At 39.3% G+C, this 22339-nt stretch overlaps 1 protein-coding gene across 1 annotated transcript in view; it reads left to right on the top strand.

Annotated features, from left to right (window-relative positions):
* GALK2 (galactokinase 2) overlaps positions 1-22339 on the top strand; it is a 44108-nt gene that overhangs the window by 13666 nt on the left and 8103 nt on the right. The window contains exons 5-7 of the mRNA XM_010192272.1: positions 7715-7813; positions 10526-10678; positions 15740-15950. Coding sequence (XP_010190574.1) covers positions 7715-7813; positions 10526-10678; positions 15740-15950 — 463 coding nt within the window. The remainder of the gene's footprint in view (positions 1-7714; positions 7814-10525; positions 10679-15739; positions 15951-22339) is intronic.

Here is a 22339-nt window from a genome sequence, read left to right as displayed (position 1 = left end):
TAATTTTGTACCTTAATAAATGAAACACACTGCCTTATATTTCAGAAGTTATTTTCATAAACATATACATATGTGTAAAACATGCACAGATTTAACAAAAAATCGCCATCTAACTAGACTTTAAATATGCCTTGACTGATGGAGAATGTTTTCTTCTTACTGTAAAATACGCATTTTCTTCTCTATTTTCAGTCCCGTGTGCTGTGAACCAAACCCTGTAGAATTTCATAGACAACTGCACTAAATTTGCCGTAAAATGACCAACATTATTTGTCGTAAAGGGGAGCAGCAGAATGACTTTTCATATTAAACTGGCCACAGTGTTAATGAATATGCATCGGGGAACCAGTACTGTATTGCCATTGAGAGAGTAAACGTATGCACAGGACTTTTGGCTGAGTAGATATTGAAGTACTCCAGTTACTTAAATTTGCATGCTGAAGAGACTTTTGGAGCACTGAAAATGACAGCCTAAAAATAACTCATATTAATGAATGTATTTTGTTCATGGGACTTCCCTTCATGAACAATAAAATTTAAAACAGGAAGAAATTTCTTTATTTTAAACATTAGCTGTCACTACATCTGCATTGTCATATATAGGAAATCTAGCACGTTTGATTTTGGCCAAAATGAACGTACATAAAACCACTGATGCAGATGTAATTTAATACTATCATTTTATAGAGAAGGTTGTTTTATTTTCGCTCCTGTTATTATGGATTTGTGTATATCATGTTTCTGGGTAATGTAGGGTGAGCTGTTCCAAAAAAATACTAAGCAACGCTAATTCTGTTATACTAACAAATATTTCTGCCTGTCTCCTACTCACTAATTGTTTTACTCTTTTTAAAGGGTTTAATCTTACACAAGTTTACTTCTTTAAAGGCCCATGTGAGAGTCAAAGGGATTGATCATGGGTATGGAACATATTGACAGCAACAGTTATATAGGGACAAATTCTGTCACAGTTTACGTAGTGTCCAGACCCATTGCATGAGTGAAAATCAGAGCAGTTGGCCTCTTTGTGAGCAAGGAGACTATTAAAGGTGAAACTCCCTTACCTGTTCTTGATTCTTCAGATTTCTGTTTTTAGGAATTTTTTCATAAGTAAGTGATGATCCTTCACTTCCATCATTCCTTGGATCCCTTAAATACATTTGTACATTTAGGCCTTCATGTTCATCATCAATAACATGAGAGAGAAACTAAAACAAATGATGGGGCAACAGAGAACCAAAGGAGCTGTATTGGGTTGTTCATAATTCATCACGCTGCTGAAGTGTCAGGGTATGTATGGCCAGATCTAATACAGTGTTGGATTGTGCCTGGAAACAGTCAGAAAAACACACTTTTATCCATTCTTCAACATTTTTGAAAGACCAAGAATGCTCAGTGGAAAATCACAACCTGAATGTTAGGTGTTTCATACTGAAACGTAAACAAGCAGAGAAAAATACCTACTAGTGAAAAGTATCATTTTACTGAAAAACCACTTTTTCCATTAAAAATCCCAAACAAAGTAACATGATGCAGAGCTATCAATGAGTTCTTATTACAAGAAATCTCTCCATCTAGATTAACTACACATAGGGCAACTAATAATAATCACTACCCTTCTTCATCAGACTAAATTATATCTCCAATAATACGATTTCCCAGATTAGACTTTCTGCATGCTGGATAGGAAATCTTATGGCTCAAAGATAAAACAGATTTAAGTGGTAGTAATTTCTTTCTTTGTAACCCAAGATTGACTTGCTTCTTATCAGGGAGAACCTTAAATTGTATCAAACAGAAAGCAGAGGTAGTTGTAGAGCTCTTAGATCAAAGGCTGGCCTAGGTCTGCACAGGGGGGGCAGTTGCCTGGTAGACAAACAAGCGCTGCCTCCTGCAACAGGACCCTTTCTGAGCAGGCTTTAGAATTGCACTTCTGAAAAGGAACAGCCTGAAAAAAGCCCCATTTTGTACAATGTTAGTTTTAGATTTTTCCAAAAGCTCCAAATGAAGTTGACTAAAACCTAATAGTTCAATTTTGAAATCCTTGAGAGACAGCGGCTTCCTTAAATAGAGTATTACTTCAGATAGGTTTCTTAATGCTTAATTGTTTATTAGGTGAGTGAATTGTATGCCGTGAGATTCTACTCCTAATGGTGTTGCTTTGTATTGTTTTAATTATGATTATTCTCATTTAATGTGTTTTATCTATTTTGTTGGATAAACAACAAAAAAGTCTTTAATATATCATGTAACTCACTGATACTGAACATCTCCTGTGGAAGCACAGCCAACCTGGCATGCGTACTTGGCAACACATATAAAAGCAGTGTTTGCTTTTGTATGTATCATATTGGGTCTGGCATTCAGAAGCTGCAGTATTTGGTGTTTCCTGGCAGGTCACCAGCGAGAGGTTTAACTTGCCTGCCTACGAAGGGACATTGCACAGGAGCGCTGACATGGTCACATCGTCTCTCCTGTCGGCTGTGGTGTCAGGACAGTAACCTCAGTGACAGAGGTGGAACAGCAGTGCTGAGCTGGTTGAGGTTGTGTTACTGTATGTCTGTGTCAGCACTAATTAACACACATTTTATGTGGCTCATTTGCCACAGTGGCATTTTCTCTAAGGTAGTCTAAGAAAATCTTTAAGTCTGCCTCTCTCCTTTCTTACGAACCAAGGTAGTTAAACTGAAAACGATTCAGGGAAAAGCCACATGGATGATCAAAGGTACAGAATGACCTCTGTGAAAGTAAGCTCTTTGGAAGAAAACACTTGAAGGAGGAATTGATAGAGGTCCCTTAAATGAGGAATGTAATTGATGGAGTGCAGAAGAAACAATTGCTCATTGCCCCTCACATTCAAAGAGCCAGAAGGTATTAAATGAAGCTGGTAAGGTACATAATGATCAACAAAAGGAGATGGTTCTTCACCTGACAAGTTCTAGAAGTCTTTGTTACTGGATGTTACATGTTGAAAAATTTGAGTGAGTTGAAAGGGAGTCTGGACACATCTGTGTGTAAGAAATCCCTTGTTGGTAGTTAAGCGTGCAGAGTTCACATTCAGCTCAAGAAGCTCATCATCAAAAATAACGTTCTTGAGACATATCATCTACACTTGGCCTTTAATCCATACTATGAGCCCACTTGCAGGTACAAGATACAGAACTAGAAGTGGCATTTGTTTGGCCCACAAAGGCTGCTATTATGTTAATATATTCTATATTTTTAGTCCAACCGTAGTATTTTAATGAATTTTAGCTAGCTGACAACCCCTCATGGGCATTATATACACTTCCCTTCTGGCTAGGCTTTCTTTTTTGCTGGGGAGTGAGATCAAAGGAAACAACTTCTGATGTTTGAGCTTTACTTTTTTATTTACTACATTAAATATATCACTTTGCTTGTTTAATAGTGTAAATGACAGCTTAGGACTTACTGTCCGCATGATGGTTGTTATGGCAAGTGATAACCTGGTCTAGCCAGTCCTGTTGGAACAACCTCCTGAACCAGTAATACGGAAATGCAGAGGGCAGTAGCATATGCAAATCACAGATCTGTTGGAATAAGGAAATTTCTGATTCATCTGATGAAGTAATTTTTTTCTAGTGATAATGCTACTGTTCAGAACTATTTTTACTTTGGTTTTAGTATGTTTTGTTCCACTTTTCATTACCATAATCTTTAAGGGATTTTAAGCTCACCCTGCAAAGGTTTCCCTAAGACCATATTCTTTAGAGAAATAAGTCACAATACTGGAAGTAGGGAGGTTTTTGAATTCTCATTTCAGATTTGTGACTGGTTCACATGACTTTGAACAAATCATGTAAATATCTGTGCTGTCTCTAAATTGAAGATAACAGCAGCCTTATAGGAATGCTTTTAAAGTATGTAAAATTCTATGAAGGCTTAAATTATGATTTATTAGTGTTTTTGAAATACTGCTTTAGGGATGGAAGAACATGCTAATGAGTCTTGGGTGTGTAGAACTTGTTATGTTTCGTGGTTGGCTCGAAGCGATCTCTCGTACAGATCAGTATATATGGGATGGAAGTGTTGTCTGTGCAGATGGGGTTTATCCTTTGTGTGTAATTCTCGTGGTGTTTTATGAAGAACAAACGTCTGGTTTCACCTAGCTCTACAAGAAAGCCTGTGTAGGACTCCTGCAGAACTCAACAGAGGTGACATTATTTTATAGGTGTGCCAGTTGAGCTCTGATCCCCACCAAGGAGTGGCTGGCCCCCTCTGACCCACCGGCCTGGCAGGTGGTGCTGTGGTGTACAGCCCGAGGTGCGCTCCCCTCAGTGTGGCTATGAATGCTCCAAGTTACGTCCTTGCAAGATCTGCAGTGCAGCCAGGAAGAAGAAGGTGATGCACGCCTAGGTTTTGTTCAGGCATACATTGGAGACGTGGCCAGGTTGTGCAGTGAAATCTGGGATCTGAGAAGCTCTGTATTTTTACAGGTGAGACACACGCTACAGAGAGAATTAAGTAAGAGGATTCGAAGAGACCCTGCCCTGAAGAGCTGCTGAGTGTTCCAAGCTGAATGGAAACAAGGCATTGCTCTGAGATAGGCAAAAGTTATTTCGTTTTATTACATGGTTCTACCATTTTTTTTCCTTAGAGATTCTTTGGAAGCTTAAAGTCAAGGGAACTTGTGTAGCAAAATGTGTTTTTTTCACTTTCTAGTAATGCAGTCACAGATATTTATAGGATTATCATCTAAGAATCCCAAGTAGCAATTACTAATTACAAAGAGGGGGAAGATGCTTCTCATTTTATTGAGGAAGTGGCCATGACGAATTAAAGGCACTTTCCCTGAATCACAAGAAACTTAATGTGGAACCAGAAATTGAGCCCAGACCTCCTGACATTCGGTTCACTGTTCCAGTCTTACGAGCATCCTTTTCCAAGTATCAAATGTGCACACAAGGCTCTCCAGTTTAGTCTTCACATTAGTGTCCTGTGCTACAATTCAGTTCCTCTGAACTTTGACCTTAGCAAAAAGGCAAACATTTGCCCATTTGTCTCAGTAGTAAGTAGAAACTGCTTTCTATACATATGATGATTTCCACTCCATTCACATGCTTCTCGTCCTAGTATTAGAGGGCTAGCCTGTGTCAGCAAGGGCCTGTTTAAATTAGAAACCAAATAATGTTTCAGGGATGCCTTGGGCTGTCTTGTGGAGAGGGTTCTTCTCAACCTTTGCCAGTTACTACTTGGTGGTCTTGCCAGTCCTTGCTGAGTTTCAAAACAAAAGTTGCTCAAGCTCGAACAGCGCTGTCAGCCCAGCACACGCAGCTGGGCAGCTGGGGAGCTGGGACGAGGCAAGGCTCGATGCTTAACCGGGCACAATTCACCCGACCATGTAAAAGGGACAGGGGAGCGGCACCGTCCTAATTGTTAACATTCCTCCTCTGCAAGACTTCTCCTGATATTTATTTAATAAGCCCAGGCCCATAAAGTCTAAACAATTTAAGCAATCAAGTGGTAGCTGATGTGTATATGGAGATGACACGCAGCCAGACTAAATGAAGGGTGAAATGCTTAATTTCTGACTTTGCAAAGTTTTATCTGGCAATTGCAGATGAAATAATACATCAGGTAGCTGTGCCCAAGAGTGCAATATCCATTGTGAGTACCTCAGGAGGTGCTGCGCTGTACTTGAGGCCAGGTTTGCACAGCCACAGATCCTGTTTAAATGTGCATGACCAGAGTGCTGGCGTCATCTTCTCAGCCAGCATGGAGAAGTTTCGGTTGCTGCCAGTGAGTAATATTGATGAACTCCAGTGGCGTCTCCTGGCAGTGGCTACAAAAATCAGGGATGTGCAGTTGCTCTGTTCTCAGGGGGGCGAAAGGCAGGGTCAGCAGAACTGGCTGAAACATGCCAGCGTTTCCACATCCCAGCCACAGATGTTTGTAAATAGGCACGCCTTCACATGTAGAAAGGAGTGAGCATCTAGAGACCACTGTGTGCGAAGGTTTGTTCTTTCTTTTCTGTGGAGCTGAGTATTTCAGCATTAAATGGGGAAAATTAGCATCATTACATTCATTAGCATTTCGTTCAGAATTATTCCCAACTTGTAGTGGAGCAGGGACACATGGGGACTGGATGTTAAACTTTCCCTGATGGGATGAAGAGGTCTAAGGTTCAGTCTGGAAATTAGACTGCTTGGAGTGGATGTGGCACAAGGGAGGAGAAATGAATTGTGACCAACCTGATCTTCAGCAAAAGTCAGGCACTGGGAGATGGCTTTTGTTAAAAAAAACTAACACCAAAATGTGTGATGTTCCTGTACTTGGTCAGAAAAATAAAAGAAGCATTATCTTGTAGCTCATTCTTAAAATACACAAAGAAAAGGCAGTGCAGAAAAGGAAAGTATTTTTGCTGATTGTACTTTCTATGTTCTTTCATTATTGGTCTTTTTCTTGTGAGTGGTCCCTTACCATGTCTGATTCAAAGACATCCAGTCTGCATAGTTTTAGAGTTAATGTTCTTTTGGTAACTTCTGCTTATCAGCCTAAGGCTTATTGGCCATAACTGCATCGTGAGCTGAGTAAATTGGTTGTTAGTGCACTTGCAAAGAGTTCAGCCTGATTACATTGATCTAAGCTCCCATTTTACAACTCTGTGGTGCCATTACAGAAATGGAGCGAGCAAGGCAAGCAAGCAGGCAGGCACTCTGCACATACCTCTCTCTTAGCACGGTGATTTACTGCCGCTATCTGCTGCCTTTTACAGCTGTGTGCTGGCTAATGTCCCTGCCGTGCTGGTTAGCTTGTTTCAGTCCTGTGACGCTGCATCCTTAGTGTGGAATCTGAATCTGACTTTACCACCAGACTGAAAAAGGGACTGCAGTTTTTCTGAAGTTCTTTTCCCATCTCCCCTGTGCCTGCCTTGTGCTTAAAAACCCAAACTGGTAGAGGTCGTAGTAGGTGGATATGGATGCTTTCATTTTGACCTACTTTTTGTCTAGTCAGTGTTCTCCAGCCGTTCTCCAGGGCTTCTCTTGTGTTTTGTTTTGACTTGGCCTGACCGCTGAAAGCTTTACTGTAAATTATTATTTTTGACAGTTATGATAGTGATATTCCACCCTCCCATCGTATCCTCTGACCTGCAGGTATCAGAATGCACAAAGATCTGTCTCAAACGTCACAAAAGAATGCAAATCATGTATAGTTACAAATTAGTTCAGATAAATAATGTAAGCAGACTATGGTATCTCAAGGAGAAATGACAAGCACCACTGATTAGAGTATTTATAGTAAGAAAGGGTTTCTGAGTTACATTCAATACATAATTTCTGATTATGGAATCAGTGCATTAAAATAGTATAAACTAATGACTGTAAGCTACCAAAAACGCATATATGGATGGATTCAAGTAATAAATCAGAAAAATACTGGCTATTGGGATGGAAGGGTGTGAAGTGAGGAGAACAGCTACAACAGTTAAGAATCTGAGCAAGGATACTCTGAAAAGCATCTGGCTATCGTGAGTCCAGTGCAGGCTGAACAGTTGATTCTTTGCTTGAGCACAAAAGGAAAAAGGGGCCATGTGCCATCTGGAGTGATACCAGCTTACACTACTGGTGTGTGAGACTCCAGTGGTTTCAGAGCTCTATCGTTATCTCATCGGTTTCTCATTAATTCATATGTAAGCAGTATAAAACTATCATCTTTAACCTTGGCTGAAGGTTCATGTTAATGTTTTTTTCAGGTAGAACTTGCAGAGATTTGCACAAAGAGTGAACGTTACATTGGCACAGAAGGTGGAGGAATGGACCAGTCAATCTCTTTTCTGGCAGAAGAAGGAACTGTATGTGGCTCTTTGTAATCTAAACTAACAACATAATATTAATTTACGTAAAAAAAATCTTCATATGTATCTAGCAGAAAGGCAAGAAACTGCAATACCTTAGTAAGCAGTATAAGCACCATTGGTATGCAAATGAAACAGGAAGTATACGTATAAACTTGTGCACAGTTGTGTATGAGTTTGAAGGAATAAGGTAATGAAAATGAGAAATGGCAAGAAGGAGAAAGAAAAGTTGTGGGGAAAGATGTACTCTAGAAGAGCACCAGGTTCTGCACTGTTTGGCTAATTCATCGAGGAACTTAGAATGTTTCCCATATAATGAAATCTGAGTGGTCGGTATGCCTTGTATTCAGTGCAAATGGGATAATTATTACAAAAATGCTTTCTTGAAACTTCTTATAACCAAGCAGTTCTAGGAGGTTTTGCCAGGTCCAGTTACAAAGACAATGGAGATTTTTTTTATTCCCAGTTCTGCCAATTCCAGACAATTCTGTGGCTGGATTCTGATGTAGAAGGCATTTAGCTGTCTTAAACGTGCTGACAGAAGGTGGACTAGCAAAGATAAGCTTGACTTGCCAAGTTATGCATGAGTGCTTGCAGGGGAGTTTACAGTGGAGGTCATCCAGTGTCCCAGAAGGTGGTCAGTACTGTGACTGCTCAAGCCTGAAACCTTGCCAAAATACTTTTATTAAAATTAATGTAGCATTTCATGACAACCATTTATTTCCTTGTAACTGTGATATTATATGTCTATATAGCTTTTGTTCCTTAATGCTGTATCTTATCGTGAGCTTATACAGAAAATAAGCTATTTCCTAGAATTACACCAAATGTTTAATTCCATCATGAGACACTTGTGTGTTCAATTTCACATCACCTGTACCTACTCTACACCTTTCCTTCACACTTTATACAGTCAGTAGTAAACACACAGCTACATGAGTGCAGTGTATTTTCCTGGCATACGCACAGATGATGATGTAAGTGGAGGCTTTTCTGATATATAGAGGTGGGGATCAGAAAGGGAAAGAAAATTTTAGGAATTGTGAACAGAACAGAAAATATCCTTGCTTTGGTGCATTTGTAGCTCAATGTAGCTCTGCCCTGCCATCTCAAAAAAACCCAACCGAACTAGAATGACAGTAAAGGACACTGAGATTGAGCAAAGCTATTTTTTTGTATAAGCATTAACTGAATAATTTAAAACTTTTCAGCTTGGAAAACAAGTCTCTTTGAGGGTGATATTTTGAAGGTCTGTAAAAGCCCTGAATGGGTAATAAAAGGTAAATTGAGAATTCAGTGTTTTTCATAACCGAAGAACTAATAGAAACACAATGACATTAGCAAGCAGCTTGTTAAAAACAAACAAGGAAGTTGTTTCTGTTTTTGGTTTTTTTCCAAAACATTCATTGTTAAATTGAGAAATGCCGTACATTGTGGAAGGCAAAAGTTTAGAAATTATTCAAAAAGAGACCTTCTTGGATGCACTGATAGAGTATTGCCTATTTGTAGCTATTAAACATAATAGTCTAACATTTCTTCCAGTGTAAGTATAACCTCCGTCATCTTTTAATATAGGAAGCTGAAAAATATACACCCAAAAAAGATTTCTTTGTGTATGTCCTATATTTTTATTCCCCTAAATATCCATTTATGGCTACTGTCAGAAACAGGACACTGGACCAGCTTGGGGGCAGATTCTGACCTAATGTAGCACTTCTTAAAGGATATATTTAAATGCAAGCAAGCTTGTCTGTCCTGATAGTAATTTTGTGACGTGGTCCAGAATCTCAATGGCAGGGAGTAACACACATGCTGTACATAATGTACAAGCAGATTTGTCATTGTTTATTTAGCACTCTGGCTGCTCAGGAACTCTCTGGGGGTGCACAGTGCCAAAACCAGTAAGACGTCCCTGCTTGCAGAGTTACAGTCTATTCTGAGAAGCCAAAGCAGGGCACATGATTTACAGCTTATCCCAGTGAAAAACCAGATGTGAATTTAATCTCTTGATTACATTACATCCTGAATTATTTAATTAATGGATGCCTAGCTTATTCCATGAAAAGGTCACAAATGTTGGGAACATCTTACATAGCCTGTGTAAGGCATCTGTGAGGCAAAGCACTCTCCTATGTTAAAAGGAAGGAGACAATAACTCCATTTTTATATATAGTTTCATGTCACTTTTCTGATTGTTCATATGTAACACGATCACTGTCTCTAGTCAGTCCTAAAATTTTGGTACTATTCAGTGCCTCAGTGAACTAAACGTGATTTAGTGGAAAATCGGAAAACTAAGGGAGAGATGGATATTGGTGAAGGGGAAGGGAATGCGAAGCCCCTTTGTTTCTAGTGGCACGCACATTAGCTTCAGCCAGGCCTGGTACTTTTCTGAGGATCAAAGAAAAACTGTTGTCTTAAACAGGCAAGAAAAATAGGTTGGGCGGGGTTCTGTGAAATGCTGAGAAAACCCAAAGACTTAATGGAAACATTTTAAAAACCAGCTACAAGGGAAAGGTTTGAAATGTATGTGTAACTTGGCCAATGAGGTTAAACCTCTTTTCTCGCTGTTTCATGTCAGTTTTCTTTCCTTAACCGTCTCTGCATTTTCAAGAGAAAAAACATGCAAATTTGCATTTGATTTATAGAACTAAGTGCACTGTTAGCTAGTAGTAAATTTAAACTAACCATTCATTTTTCTTTCAATAGGCCAAGTTGATAGAGTTCAGTCCTCTGAGGGCAACTGATGTTAGACTTCCAAGCGGAGCAGCGTTTGTTATTGCTAACAGTTGTGTTGAAATGAATAAAGCAGCAACTTCTCATTACAATATTAGGGTAATGGAGTGTCGTCTGGCTACAAAGGTAACATATGGCTTATGTCAAACTCTAATGAAACCTTCATCTAAATGTGTTCTTTTTTCCACTTCTGACCAATCGTGTCTTTAACACCTGGCTAGGTGCTACTTTAAGTAGCATTTTTCTTTCCAGAACCAGACACCTCCATCTCTGCAGAAACAGAGCTCCTGCCGAGTTTAATGGAAGTGCAAGGACTATGCCCTTATATAGAAGATTATGTGATTTGGTTCTATTAAATTTATTTTGTATTATATTTCAATGGAGGAAATAAGTCTATTTTTTAGCAGAAAATATTCTTAATAAGATAGGCTGTTTCTAATTAAAGCCAAATAATGACAGATAATGGAAAGCAACCAGTGTGGTCACATGTTTATATGTATATATGGCAATAGATGTGTATTTTCTAGGATTTAGAGGACATCAAAGCTACTAGTTGGAGGCCTGGAAGTAATATTCAAAATGCTGAATAGCAGCAGCATGTATGTTAGTGTGAAGTTTAAAACCAGACTTGAGTCAAAACCCACCATTTAGGTTGTGCTGCCAGTTTACAGCTTGCAATTATCTCTAAAATGTATGGAATTTGAACATGAAAAAAAATCTGAGTTCCACTTTAATTCTGGAACTTGTAGCCCATACGTTTAGGAATGTGTACATGTAGGGTTTGATTTGAGGTTGTTACAGGAATACAGAGGATTTTTTCCTTGATTAGATTAAGTGAGGAGTAAGCATAAAGATTTACTGTGATTATACCCAACATAGCGGGGTTGTGACAATTTGGGTCACAAAGTCTAGTTGAAAGTGTTAAGAACTGCAGTGCGGAACTCCTTGCCACAAAATGTTTGGCCAAAATCTGAGCAATACTCCAAAGTACTTTGAGCATCTCTTGGCATCATAATTAAATGAAAAATTACCGCAGTTAATCCTAAAAACAAACAAACAAGAGAGTTGAAGAGATAGTCAGATACTCACAAAATGTAATATAAAACACCGTGTTGAGATATTTTTCAAGGAGGGAAGCTAAACTTCAGATGACTTTTAAAGGGGGCTTTAAACTAAAGTATAAAGAGCATAGTTGCATTTTAGGTGCATATAAGATATGGTAAAAATCAGAGCACAAATAACCATAGTTAAAACCGTTGTCACTGAAGTTAATAAAAAGATTCTTATGCCATTAAGAAAATTAAGATAAGAACCTCTCTGTGTGTTGGTCCTGGTATAACTGATAAGCCTCTAATTTAGGATAGTTAATTGACTAAGTATGCATTTTAGGAAGAGCTTCTTTTGGAAGATTTGTTTTGCATAAGAAGCAGAGAGCTTTCACAGATGATCTATTCTGAAAGGCAAACTGCAAGTGCATTAAGTTGTAAGACCTTTTGATCTGTTTTTCTATATACCAGATTTTGTGAATTGTATCACAGCTTTCTAAATTGCTTTAAATTATTGGTCCTGTGCATTAAGCTGAAAACATGGTAAGGAAAGATGATTTTTTTCACATTCCTCTTGGCAATGATGCAATCTCTAAAACGGTACCTTTAGCAGATGCTTGATTTTAAGGAGAGTAACAACTTACACCTGTCTATTATTAAACATATGCTACCCAGATGGAAAGTTGCACACACTATAAAAATATGTTGAGCCAGGAAAAGACTGTCTTTAGGAACAGGTCACAGTGGGGTGAAGGAGGGCAGGTATGTAAGTGGAAGCAGGAAAGTGTTTTAAGCACCATTAAACTAATGGAACTATGAAATAACATGCTGAACCTCACTATAATGCTTTAGAAGAAATTCTGAAGAAGAAATTTGTAAGTGCCTTAGGATAGGCTTTTTCCCCCCTTGTCTGCTTTAGGATATTCTAGAATTTCATAATATTTGCAGAAAGGTCCACGTAAGTAAAGATGCCAACATATCATATCCCTGCTGGTGCTGGTGTAGAACATTTTCATGTCAGTCTGTCCTACAGAAAGTGAGCTCTTCATCATCCTTCCAAAATTATCTTTCTCAGGTTCTGTTTGTTTCCTTTCCCTTCTGGGCAGTCATTCTTTTACTGGTTTTTTTTTTTAATTGTGTTTTTTTTTCTTTTTTTATTCTTCTTGTAGCCTCCGAGTGCTTTCCTGTACTCCATGAAACAGTCTGTTTAAGGGTGCTTATGTTCTGCAGAACACTTACAATTCCAAGGGAGATCAGCTTCTACTTTATACCTCAGAAAACTCGCACAGTAGGTGCTGCAGGATGAATACAAGCATTAGTGAATGCTGTGCTGCCCCACTTCACCACTGTGTGGTTTGCTTCACTGTCAGCTCTAGAGTGGTGCCAAGAACGTCTGCAACTGCAGTGCCATATAGTTAATGAACTAATGTTTGTTAAATGTGGAAGGATGCTCGGATGACATTATAGGGTTGTAAAGTGTAAGAAAGTGATGTTGCTATATAAGGGCTAAGGATCCTATACTTAAACGTAGTAAGACTTCCTTTTATTTATATTTACTAAGTATGTTTTATTCTCAGTTACTTAAAATTCTCCAGTGTGCTTATGTTGCACAATAAAGGACAATAAAGGCTACAGATGCCATATCCTGGCAGTTAAGAGCCAGCTGGATGATGTCTGCACCTTTAATCCATCTAGTCAGAGATCAGCAAGAAAATATCCAACTGTGGGATCAGTATTGGGATTACTTTTGTACATTAAATAGATGGGATTTTTTCCCATTTCTGTTCTGCATCCATTACAATTTGGGCTGCTGCAGCTAGATTGTTTTCAAAAACCATTGATGTTTGCCCATAACATTTTTCCCAGTGCTGTTAGAATTGAAACTTTGCTATAAGCAGTATAGGCCTTTCCAACAAAGCCCTGCCCACTGGCCTGACGGGGGTCAGTTTCCATTTGGAACATTTGACCTGTAAAACCCCAGCGAGGTCAGCTCATCTAAAATACAGCATCTCCCTTGAAGTATAGAAAAAGGAACAAATGTGACAATACACATGATAGATTTCTACAGGGTATTATTTATTATATTAAGAAAGTAGAAAACCTTTTGTTGCCTTATAAAATACAGTACAAAATACAAAAATAATTCTTTTTGTAAATTCTTAGTTCTGTTTAACTTCTGTTAATGAAGTCTAGCGATGCTGAACGTTAGGATTCGAGTACGAGGAAAACTTTTCATTCGGTTAGTACCTTGAAGCAGATTTAAGAACACGTCACAAACATGCACCAGCAGAAGAGACAGAGTATTTGCTTAAAACAAATGAAGCAATAATTGTTATTCCAACGTGTCAGTAAGTAAGCTAAAATACATAAAGGCTGTGGAGTTCTAAGTACCCAGAGCCTTTGAAAAGCAGGCCAAAGTAACTTAATAGTCTTTTACAAGAACATTTTCTCACCCTGATTTCTGCGTTAGCCACTGGACAGTGCTGCTGCTTTCTCTACCACTGAACATATAAACTCTGTCTTAGATGGTGACAGAGTCACATGATTAGGATTCTGATTGGATTGTCTTTGTTCTGCTCTACTGAGCCTCACATAAATCTTAGCGGGTCACTAGATGGCACCAAAAGTAGCCAATTTTTATATACTGTTATAAAGCAAAACTGGAAGAGCCCCTGCAAAAGGCCTGTTGGAGGAGAGCAGGAGGGTGAGAATCTATAGCAGATAGTTGGGCAGTAGATCTTCTGCTTAAAATTTGTGCTGTAACTTTGCACAAAGCAAAGGAAATGCTTTTCAGACTTGTATGTAAATCCCATGATTTTTTGACTCAGGAAGTTAAATGGATTTGCTGAATTGAGACATAAATGATTTCAAACCAATCTCACTCAAAACCAGTGTTTATTGAAAAGAATAATGAAATGCACGGGGTGAAATCTTGTCCCTGTTGATGAGAGGTTTTAATGCTGCTTTGAATAGGAAGAGGATTTCATTCCCTGGTCTCTCTGCACTGGTTTAAACTCTCTGCAAACATACAGCCTGATCTGGCTTTAATCTTAACTTAAATGGTGCAGAACTGGAGGTATGTCATGTGCTTGCTAATACTGTAAAACAACATTGGCACGTACCTGCTAATCTGTGTCTTGCTCTGTAGTAATCTGTTGACATTAAAGGTGGTATGTCAGTAGGATCCCAAAATGACCACTGCATATTCTATAATTCATAACATTACAAGTATTCCACCTTATGAGAACGGCTGCTTTACTCAGCCGTTTTCATTAAGCACATGAAAGCATCAGCACATGTAGTAACCTTCCACAGAAAAGCCTCTTTGACATATTTCCGTTTAGGATTGTGCTGTGTTGAAGTAACTACTGTCAACTACCAAAACACCGTAAAGATACACAACGCACAACATCATTGTCTGGAGCGGGAAAACTGGATGTTTTTATAACTAATGAGGATCGTAGCAATCAAGTAGGAATGGAGCAGATTCTGACTAACACATCGTAACCTTCCTGTAAGGCTCGAAACTTCCTTTAAATTGGATGTTAAAAGAACATACTTAAAATTTACTTTAAACTCAAGAGGTTGAGAAAGGTTACAGCTAATTCTCTCACACATACCTTATGCCCACTTTCATATTTTTTAAGGCTATTATGAGAAAGGATTTTAATGACAACCTCAGATGTTCCTCAGAAAACTCCAGGAGCATATTGCAAAGGTCAAACTGAGTTTTAAATGTCAGAGCAAACTCTGACAGTACAGAAACAGACTTCTCAAGGACTTTTAGTGTTACAATATAGTAGTATTTATATAAGCAATTGTCTGGATGTGACTGTAAAAGGTTAGTAAGTGCCTGAAGTAGCAACATCCATGGAAAAGGATAAATCACTGATTTGGTATCACACAGATAATCCCAGGAGGGCTTTTACAGACAATATCTGATTTGAGGGAAGAATATCTGCCTTTCACAGACCTTTTGTAAGTAAATATAACGATTATCTTCTGTGTGCTGATGGATCGTAGCTTCTGATGGTTCCCAGTTAAGTGAAAAGAGCAAATGGATCTTAAAGGTGCTTATGGATGATTAAATAGTTTTAAACGGGAATGCATAATAGAATCTGCTTTATTTTTTGAATTTTAGCTTCTCTCAAAGTCAAAAGGCTTGGACTGGAAAAAAATGTTGAGACTCCATGATGTGCAAACCAAGCTAGGAGTTAGCCTAGAGGAAATGCTGACCATTGTCAAGGAGGTATTACATCCTGAGCCTTACAGCACAGAGGAAATTTGTAAATGCCTGGGAATTACCCTGGAGGAGCTCCGCTCTCAGATCCTTAGTCCAAACACGCAAGATGGTAAGCATATATGAAATGGTGGGGTTTAGTGTACAGTGTTTGCATTATATAAAAAGTTCATGTGTTGATAAGCAGAGCAAGTGGGAGTCTTGCCAGAATTCTTCCCCAGAGTCTTGGGTGGCAAGTGAGAGAACTGCTACCACTATCTGCATTCTAACTTTTAACTTAAAATAGAGTAAAACTTTGATTTTGATTGAACCGTTTCTAAAATGATAGAAGTAGCAGATCACTTACTATTTTAGATTAGCCTGCACAGTTTGAGACATCTCTAAATAACTCAGGTCTTATTTTGGGGAAAAGTCTAAACTAGGCTTCCTTTTTAGGCAGCAGCTCTAGCAAAACCAAACATTCTGGATGGTTACTGCATCATTAAAATGAATCCTGTTTGCTCTCCCTTAACTGGTGCTAAAGATCAGCATAGATGGAGCTTGTGTTTCTCTTTCTGAATTGGTGATCGTGATCACTTCATAAAACATACACTGGGCAGCAAGTCATATAGGTCACTCCTGAGAAAGAAGCTTCTGTTGCTGTAATTTTTTTATTTTAGGAAAATGAACAATTACAGGTGAACAAAGAGGTGAACAATTTGCCACTTAAATTATTTCCCATGTATTGTTTATGATTGTACCCTGCAGGCATGAGCATTGGCACACATGGAATGGATCCTGGATGCATATGGTAGGGTTGCTAATAGTACCAAATAATAGAGCATTTATGAAAGAACTCATTTGCATTTATAACAGGTTTCCAGTTGAAACCAGAATCTTTCTTTAAGAACTTAAAATAACCCATACTTACTTGTTTCCATTCTGTAGCCTTAATACCTCTACTGTTTCAGAGCTGAATTATATCCTTGCCAGTCCTTTCCAGGACTGCTTTCAGCAACGTATATATTTGATGTATAGACATCAGTAACATACCTATTGCTTGCATTTAAATAATCTGTATATCTAGAATGATTGTAAACTTTATATAATTGACCAAGGACCAGGTCCTGAATCTATAACCTGATCTGTACCCCAGTGGTATCAGAGAGTATGAAACGATCTTAGTGTCTAATTGCACTGCCAGGGGGTACCAGGATGGACTATGACATCTTAATGCGAGTCTTTATCTCCGTGGAAAGAGTTACGATAACTCTGTGCTGTGTGTACATGAGGAATAAAGCGAACCATGTACCTGCACTCTGCAGCTTTTTCATGGGAAACTACAAGGTTGTAAATCTCGTACACTGTCCCCTCACTCTCCCCTCCACGAAGCAATACGAGACTATTAACTTCCAGATGTTTTTACTCCTTATACGTGGTTTATAAAACACAATTCTACAGTTCTGTAGAAATGAATTGTTTATACAGGTTATTTTGACTTTTTTTAAAAAACCCACGTCTGGATAAAAAATTTAAACATAGAAGCTATAGAAGAAACTCAAAGGAAATTTTATACTGTGGCTGTGAATAACGTTTGCAGATGTTTGCTGAACAGAATCTCTTAAACTTGCACGACCATGATTTCATTTGATAAGGCCAATTAAAATGGGTTATGCTGAGAGCCTCTTTGCATGTAGAATATAAAATTAAGTAACAGATTTCTGTAAATCTATATGCGAAGAAGAAACAAGACAGACACAGAAAGAAGGCATCTAAATCCACTGTTTGTTTTTGTTACACACTAAACAAATTACATTTTATGTTGTCTTTGGAAAAGCAGGGGCTGTTTGACAGAAACATTTTTCTTGTTTCCGCTCTACTTTCCCACTATATTTTAATGACAATGCCTGGCTTCTTCGTGTGAGAGAAAACATACCGACAAAAAAGTCATCTCTGTAGAGAATTTCAGAATGCTGTTGAACTTCTTTGTTCAACGTGAACAAAGAACCTTAACATTTAGGGTATCTTTCTTCCTTTGTACACATTTTAGTAACTTTTCTGTTAAATAAATAATGTTAATATCATGTTAAGGGTGAATTATTTCCATGGGAACTACGATTTAGATAATTTACTGGATTCTGAGTGTTCTCTGTGACTGAATATAAATTATCAGCAGTGTTAATTTTTTGTGTTATTCAAAGCACAGTGATAGTTTCAAATAGTGTTTTGTACTGGCATTGTGTCTCATGTTTAAGGATCTGAATGTGCTGTGCAAGTATTATTTTAGCCTGAAGGTTCTCTTCCTCTGCTCCTCCAGTGATGGTACTGTGTACTTAGATAAAGTTTTATAAATGTGTAAGGCTGACCAGATAAAAACTCCAGATCTCAAATTAAAATGGTTTGGACAGGCCTTGAGCGGGTCCCAGGCTGGGTCTGGAAGCACACAGCAGCTTTGCATCCCTTTATAGGCAGGTACCCGAGGATTTCTGGAGTTCCCCACTGCACAGCCCACTTGTTCCCCAGGTTTGAAGAAGTACAGATGATGCATAAACTTCTCTAAACCTCTTGGAGTTGTTCCTTGGCCAACTCAAAATCCCGACTTTAAATCCCCCTTGCAAATGTTTACACATGGATTGCACTTGTGGCTTCTGAGTATCTCTAGAAAAAATAGTATTTATTACTTTCTAAGGTGCACTGTGCCATAGTTTTTGCTTGGACTTGAGTGCCTCACAGAACATTTAGTGTGTGGTGATTGTGGGACATTAAGTATTTATAAGCTTCACCACAAAGGGATATTCTCCTGTAAAACAGTGTATTCCTTTAACTGTGAAATGCTTTTTTTTTCCTTCTTAAATGAGGTATTTTCAAACCCATTTTTCCTTTTCATGTATAAATCATAATCTAATTTTGACGTTTAAACCTGGGAACACAGTTGCCATGGGAGGAGCAGGCATCCATTTGCTGTGTGGATTTGGCTGTTTAACTGCCCTCTTATTTGCCCCCTGGAAAGAGAATCCTGAGTCTGTGCTGTAGCATCAGTGAGTGGTGCTTGAATAGCCTTTCCTCCCCACTGCCAAGTAATTGAATCAACGGTGACCTCAGTGCAAGAGCAGTTTCAGCCTTATTTGCACAGACAGGCGTGCGTGAAGGTGGACTCGCAGATATTGCCAGGCTGCTCTGGGATACCTAAGGCTTTGCAGTGTGCATTAGCAGAGTGCCCTCGTCTTACATGAGCACAAGCTGCCTCCAGACTGGTAGACCTAAGCGTGCTTTGCAGCGTGAGTGTCCAGGTGCCTACTCCAGCCTCAGCCTGATCTGTGTCACGGAGAAATTTGGCAACGCACCATCCCCTTCCACAAAAGCGTGGTTTTCTTGGGATGAGCCCCAGAGGGGTGGCTGCTGCAGGCAGATCCCACACAGCTACCTGCAGGGTGCAGTCCTTTAGGGTGTGCGGCAGGTTAGGCACAGGCACTGAACGGTCTAGGTTGGTTGCGAAAGCCTTGTTGAAGCTAGCATTTCTCTGGAGGAAAAAATCACTTTAAACCAGTAGTTATCATAATCTTGAAGCAGGTGTCTGCTAAATGGGTCACTGAATCCAGCAATGACTCGTCTCCTGTTTTTTTTTCAGAAAGCCAGATTGCAAACAGTTACTTGAGCAGCCCCAGTAGAGTAACTGTTCCCCACTTCGAGTAGGGGGTTCACAATCTGGCTCAAATTAAAGCCATCTGGCAGCATTTTCTTATATACATTGTGAGCCAGAAACCTTCACCCTCATCATGTTCAATCAGCAGGATGCCTAACAGAGAGGGGTACTATTCCACATGAATAATGGTGGTAGAAACTGTCCCCTACATGATTTTGTGTCGGTGAGTTTTTCCTGTTGTAAATTTCTAACAGTCCCATCAGCCATGTGTAGCTCATTAATCTACAGCGAAACACATCTTAAGAAGCTGCCAAAACAACTAGAAAAAATATATAGCCTGAAGAGGTTGGTCTTTTGCTAAAGGTCAGATAGAATTGTACAGGAAGCCTCTAAAGAAAGGAATCTGCTGAAGTTGAACTTGTAACAAATAATACGAGTTGCTGAGAAACCACAACGTTTAATTATAAAGAAAAAAAAATCCCTGTAAATGGAGTGGACAGGTTTGCACAATTTTTGTAAAGCTAAAATTAAAAATATGACCGTACAGTTGAAAACCAACAGTAAACTTTTCTGTTCTATTTAATTAACCCACAGTTGTTTGGGCCTAATAGCCCAGGATGCTTGTTTAGTTTTAACAGATTTTGTATGGATTTTGGACAAACTTTCATTAATGTTAGACTGCTGTTTCTTAACAACTTGGAAGATTCTTGCTGCAGTGCAAGCTATCAGTGCACTGGAAAATGTCACCATTTCTTTCAAGGGCATGCGGTGATTTGTGAGTGAGTTGAATCTACCTGTCCATGGATGACATTACAGAAATTCTCTGTGCTAAAAACTTAGTGACAAAACGTCACCAAGAGCAGACCCAGGTGTAGGATTCCTTGTCCGCCTTGAAGTTTTCCCTGGTCTTGTTTTGACTTTCAGGTCGACTTTAATTTCTTCTGATCTGTATCTGTTTCAATCCATAAAAGGTATCGCTTACCCTCACTTGAGCCCACAAGAAACTTTCTTCTGTGTGCAGCTGATACCATACAAAATAAATCCCAACCTCCATCCTGTCTTTTCGGAAAGGGAAAAAAGAGACCCTGAGGTTCTGATGGTGAGCGTGTGTCTAGCTCTGAAATCGAACAGTTCATTCCTGCGTGGCAGTGAGTTACACAGAACATACCAGAGAGGAAATGTGTAGTGATTTTCAAAGAACAGTTTTTGAGAGCATGATTCTGGTCAGAGACAAGATCCTCAGCCACTGCAAACCTCCATCAGTCCGAATGGCACGACGTCATTTTAAGCAAGCCAAGCACCTGAACTGGATATTCGCAGATCCCCTTAGGGAAGAAGCATTACAGCAGACGTGCCCTAGACACTGCGCTTAGGTCAGCGTAGCTGACCAGCCAGCTGGTTTCATTGCACCAGAGGTTTTGGAGTTCTCTCTCGCCACCAGAGAAATGGGTACCACAAGCAATCCAGGGCTCAGATGGGATAAAATGTTCCCTGACCTGCCCTTTTCATGGACAGAAGATGGAGGTGAGGGTACCTATATAACCCTAATTTGGAATTAAATTTAAGTGGGAGAAACCAGGCCTTTATAGTTTACTGGATTAGGAAAGTATATTCACATTTTCAGTCAGATTAAGAATCTAATTTCCATATGCTATAATAAATGTAAGGATCCACAGGCTTTTAAGAATCTGGCATTACTTCTCTAAACCTTGCTTCCTTGCTCTCCTTTGAGCACCAGAGGCTGAGACCCAGTGCTGTGTGACACTGAAAGCTTTACTTGGAGGGCTTCAGTTTTCCCTCTTTCAGAGCAATCCAGCCCTAGCTCAGATACAAACTAATCAGTTGGGTGCTCTTGGTTTTATTTCTTGTAACTGTGACAGAGTATGGTTTAGGAAACCAGTCCTTTTTTAATTGTAAAAAATGTGGCTGCACGAAGCATGCAAATTCTGATCAGTTCCTGCACTCTCCTAAAATCACGATCTCCACAGGTCTTTGACATGTCCTATTCAGGTTTTATTTATGTAGAGCTAATATAAAGCCTGTGATGTAGCAGGGAGATTAAAATATAGATGTAATTTCTGGAAATACCACGTGTGCTCTGCTGTCTTGTATTATATAGAGATGGTTGGTTGGACTACCCATCCACACACAAGAGATGCAAGAGAGTTTCTCTATTTGGTGTTGAAAGCCGAGAATACGTAAATAATTTCATTATTTTAGAATAGGATTTTAAGAGTACAGAGGTGTTTGCTGTCCTGAGGATAGTTTTACCTGAACAGTACACTGCCAGGAAAAGTAACTTCTTTTTTTTTTTAACAGACTTTTTTCCTGAAATAAAATGCTGCTCATAGCCAAGCAATAGCTGACATAAAGATACCAGCCTTTAACCGATACTGATTCAGTAAATGTCCACAAAGGAGTCTCAAAACAACACCCAGCCGCTCTTTCTCACCCGGGAGCTTCGGCAAGGGTTCCTCTTGCAGCAGAGAAAGCCCATGTCAAGGTGGCACGTTCTGCTCTGCACAGAGCGGCTCTCTGGGAGCGAGTGCTGTCGAGGGCACAGCTCAGAGCTGCTGGCTGTCGGCCAGTGGCAGAGCACCCACTCTGGTTGCCAGCTCATAACGTGCCGAGCGCAACACAGCGCCAGAGATTTTTAAGGTAATCTGGCCAGTAGAGCGTTGCTCTACTGAAGGGTGGTCTCCGAATCAATCACAGCCTTTGGCAAGGCTGTCGCCTTACAATTGAAACCAGACATGTTTTCAGTTCATTCTTTGGGTTACTACTGTTCAATGGTGATTTACAAGAGAGTGTGAGCTATGGCAATCTCTCACGCAACTTTAGATATTCCCTAAACGAATGCACATTTAGAAATCTCCTTG

The sequence above is a fragment of the Mesitornis unicolor genome, unplaced genomic scaffold, assembly GCF_000695765.1.
Source record: "Mesitornis unicolor isolate BGI_N332 unplaced genomic scaffold, ASM69576v1 scaffold4349, whole genome shotgun sequence".
NCBI lineage: Eukaryota > Metazoa > Chordata > Aves > Mesitornithiformes > Mesitornithidae > Mesitornis > Mesitornis unicolor.
This window is presented reverse-complemented; position numbering and strand designations above follow the sequence as displayed.